This window comes from Spinacia oleracea, chromosome 3, assembly GCF_020520425.1.
Source record: "Spinacia oleracea cultivar Varoflay chromosome 3, BTI_SOV_V1, whole genome shotgun sequence".
Lineage (NCBI taxonomy): Eukaryota > Viridiplantae > Streptophyta > Magnoliopsida > Caryophyllales > Amaranthaceae > Spinacia > Spinacia oleracea.
In genome coordinates, this window is record NC_079489.1 from 39798001 (window position 1) to 39801543 (window position 3543).

General features: G+C 35.6%; 1 protein-coding gene across 1 annotated transcript; it reads right to left on the reverse strand.

The window, feature by feature from the left end:
- Window positions 1-1682: 1682 nt before the first annotated feature.
- Window positions 1683-3543, reverse strand: LOC110800128 (RNA polymerase II C-terminal domain phosphatase-like 4). The gene has a single exon (XM_022005422.2). The coding sequence runs from the start codon at window positions 3283-3285 to the stop codon at window positions 1936-1938; it is 1350 nt and encodes a 449-aa protein (XP_021861114.1). The 5' UTR covers window positions 3286-3543; the 3' UTR covers window positions 1683-1935.

Genomic DNA, 3543 nt, shown 5'->3' on the forward strand with positions numbered 1-3543 from the left:
GAAGGATACACAAGAGGAGAAAACACAGGGACATCAACAACATGATTGGGCTACTCTTTGGAAAAGCAGTATAACCAACAAGTGGAAGATTTTTCTCTGGAAAGTCCTAAATAATGCACTACCAGTTGGGAAAGAATTTATAAAGAGAAGAATAATCACGGACTCTATGTGTAGGTTCTGCAAGGATGAGGTTGAGAGTGTTGAACATCTATTTAGGGATTGCTCGATTAGTAGACATATCTGGGCGGCAGGAAGACTAGGACTAAGAACAGACAACCAAAACCACATCCCTCTTAACATCTGGATTTGGAACTGGATTAGGGTGTTCAAGATCAAAAAGGATGACAATTTTGAGAAATTTGGATACTTTACAGCAACCTTGTGGGCAATATGGTGCACGAGAAACGACATCACCTTCAACAACAAGAACTTAAACATAAGGAGTCTGATGGAAAAGCTGGAGAATGATTATAGATTGAATGGGATATGCAAGGACAATATGGAACAAAGGAAGGGTAAGGCACGAAAGGAAGAACCAATGGAGCCACCAGGGTTTGAGAGAAACATACAGCTGGAGGAACCACCAGGATTTGAGAGGAATATTCAAAAGGAAGACCAAAACACACAGCATATGATTGGAGATCATAATAGCTGCAAGAGGGAAGTGATTGACACCCATGGCAAGCTAAAAGGGAAACATGAAGGACATATGAGACGGCAAGTTAACTCGACGGTTGAGGACAAAGGAAGCATGATCATCTATTGCAGAAGCAAGGAACAAGCTGGCCTGAAGGCGGTCCTAAGGGATATCAGAAGCCAAAAACAGAAACTGGAGACACATAATTATTAGACCATCAAGCACTAGAATAATAAGGATCCTAACTGGGAAAGAAGAACCAAGAGCAGAAGGAAGAAATATCCTGAACAAGATATACCTCAGTATGACTGATTTTCATTGTTTAGGAATTTGTAGGAACTCTAATGGGAGATAACCTCCTTTTTCACCTCTGTCAAAAAAAAATTAAAAAAAAAAATCATTCTCCATGTTCATTAGATTTTCAATAAATGTTCAACAGGGTGCACAATGAGCACTGTGCACCCGGGTGTATGATCCAAATTGCGGTGGAACTTGACTAGATAAATATGTTGTACAAACAAAAACAGACGTGCAAATAATCTCCATCTCTATTCTACTTCCTCCGATAAATTTTTTTTTTTTTTTAAATAGCACTATTTGACTTTTACAAACTTTTATATAAGGCGATCTTACGCAAAAGACCATCTTGGTGTCATATAAGTTTAGCAATGAAATCAATTAATTAAACACTTGAACTAATTAGTTAAGCACTGAAACCAATTAGTTAAATAATGAAACTAATTAGTAAAGCATTAGAACTAATTAGTTAAGCAATGAAACTAATTAGTTAAGCAATGAAACCAATTAGTTAAGCAATCAAAGTGGTTTTTCCGATAAGGCGGTCTTACACAAAAGTTACCGCATGTGAAATATTGTTATAATATGTCTGATTATATAGACTCATACTATCAACTTTTATTCGAACCAAAAAAAAAATATCAACTTTTATAATTTTTGCCTATTGATAAGTAAAGATATTAAATGTTTGAAATAAAATAAGAGGGAAGAATTTGATGTCCATATGAAAAGACTAAAACACCCTCACTTAAGTTCTTAAGTTTTAATTAAAATATCTAAATATATTTGTAGATTGTTGTAACATTAGTTGTATACACAGTCTGAATTTTGAAATAAAAAAAAGGGTGATCATATTGGTTATTTAAACTTATCAAATTGGTTAATTGTTAGATTTGTTACTACATACTTGAAGCATTGTAACTCCAAAGTTATAATATATTTAAACCATTATGCATAGTCATGTAACTTCGAAGCTGTGGTGTTATCTCCAGTCCTGAATATCAGTTTTTGATATTTGCTGTATATTTAGCTAGAGCAGGCTGGGTGAGCACAGTCGCAATCCTGGGATTTGGAGTAACATTCTTAACAACAGGGTTAGTAGTAATAGTATTCCCAACACCTTCAACTGCAGCAGGAGCAGGAGCAGGAGCAGAAGCAGAAGTTGACACTCGCTTTACTACTGGAAACTTATCTTCTAGCTGTCTTCGCCACAAATAAAATGCAGCTTCAATCCACCTCGGGTGCACCAGAAACTTGCCGTCACGGACTGCACAAACAGACTTCTCCGTACTACAATCTAGTGAAACAACATGTGTGACACTTGAGTCGAATGTAGTCGAACATGTTGCCCCTAACTCTTGAGCCATCTTCCATAAACGGTGATCAGCAGCAACATAATTTCTGTGGAAAACGGCACTAAATACTATCCTACAATCTCTAAGGACTTGCTTTTTTACTGTTTTAAGCACTTGCCTCACATCTCCATATTGAGGATTAATATTGAAAAAATCATGGTGTATTCTTTTAATAACTCGTAGAGTGGTTGCAAGTGCGCCATCAAACTCGTCCTCGTCTCTCTTCAACTGAGCAAGAGACTTACAGTTTTTGAACCCAAATTCACGACAACTCGATGAAAAGTAAATATATCTATCCATTAATATAAGATTATCTTTGTTCCTTTCCCAAACAGCTTTAGTATCATCAAGTACTAAAACTACACTCTCTGGTAGTTGTAAAACATCTAACCCTTTTTGAGCTTGGTTAGGGCAGTCATCTCGCGATATTATTCTTGATTTAAAGTAGTTGTTTTCTGGATCAAGAAGTTTAGCCATCTCTAAGGCATAAGCACGATCACCCATGGTGTATATACACATCTCAAACATTTTATTTGCTTCTTCTAAAAACTTGTGAACAAAAGGCCTCAACTTTGTCATGATCCCTAAACTATCTACCCTAAACAAGTCGCTTTTAGCGATTCGTTTGTTTAAGTATTTTTCTTCCATAGTTAATTGGTCTAATTGAGTTGAATTAAGCAATGTTTGATCTAAATCAACAACTAGATAGAGTTTCTTTTGATTCAACATGGATCTAACTTCTGAGTTATGGACTTGAGGAATCGCATTATTATCAACCCGAAAATCGTTACAATTGTGAAAATCGTTAGGGATATAATTGAAAGGCGGTAGCAACGTCTTACCACAACATATACACCAATTGTTTATGAGATTTTGATGTGGACATGAATCAAACATGTCATCTGTTTTTTGTCTTTTGATGATCCTTCCGTCTCCATAATTATTCATACTATGATCTATGATGGGGGCAGGAAAGTTCTGAATTTTGATGCTCATTGTTGATTGCTTGAAATTTTATGTGTGATTTTTTAAAAACACAAAAGATAAAAAAAAATAAAAGATAGGTTGAAGAAAATATAACGTGCAATTACTTGTCTTCCTTGTCTCCCTTTTATAAACTTCTTGAGGAGGGAGGCGATGGAATTAGGGTTTTTATAAAAGGAGGAATTAGGTTTTAGGATATAAATAATGAGTGGAAATTTGAGTCCGATTTGGTTAAGGAAAAAAGGAATTCAACTCCTACTTGAACGCTTT

Excerpts from the sequence above, each read along its gene's own strand:
- LOC110800128 (XM_022005422.2), bottom strand. The coding sequence starts at position 3,285 with ATGAGCATCAAAATTCAGAACTTTCCTGCCCCCATCATAGATCATAGT.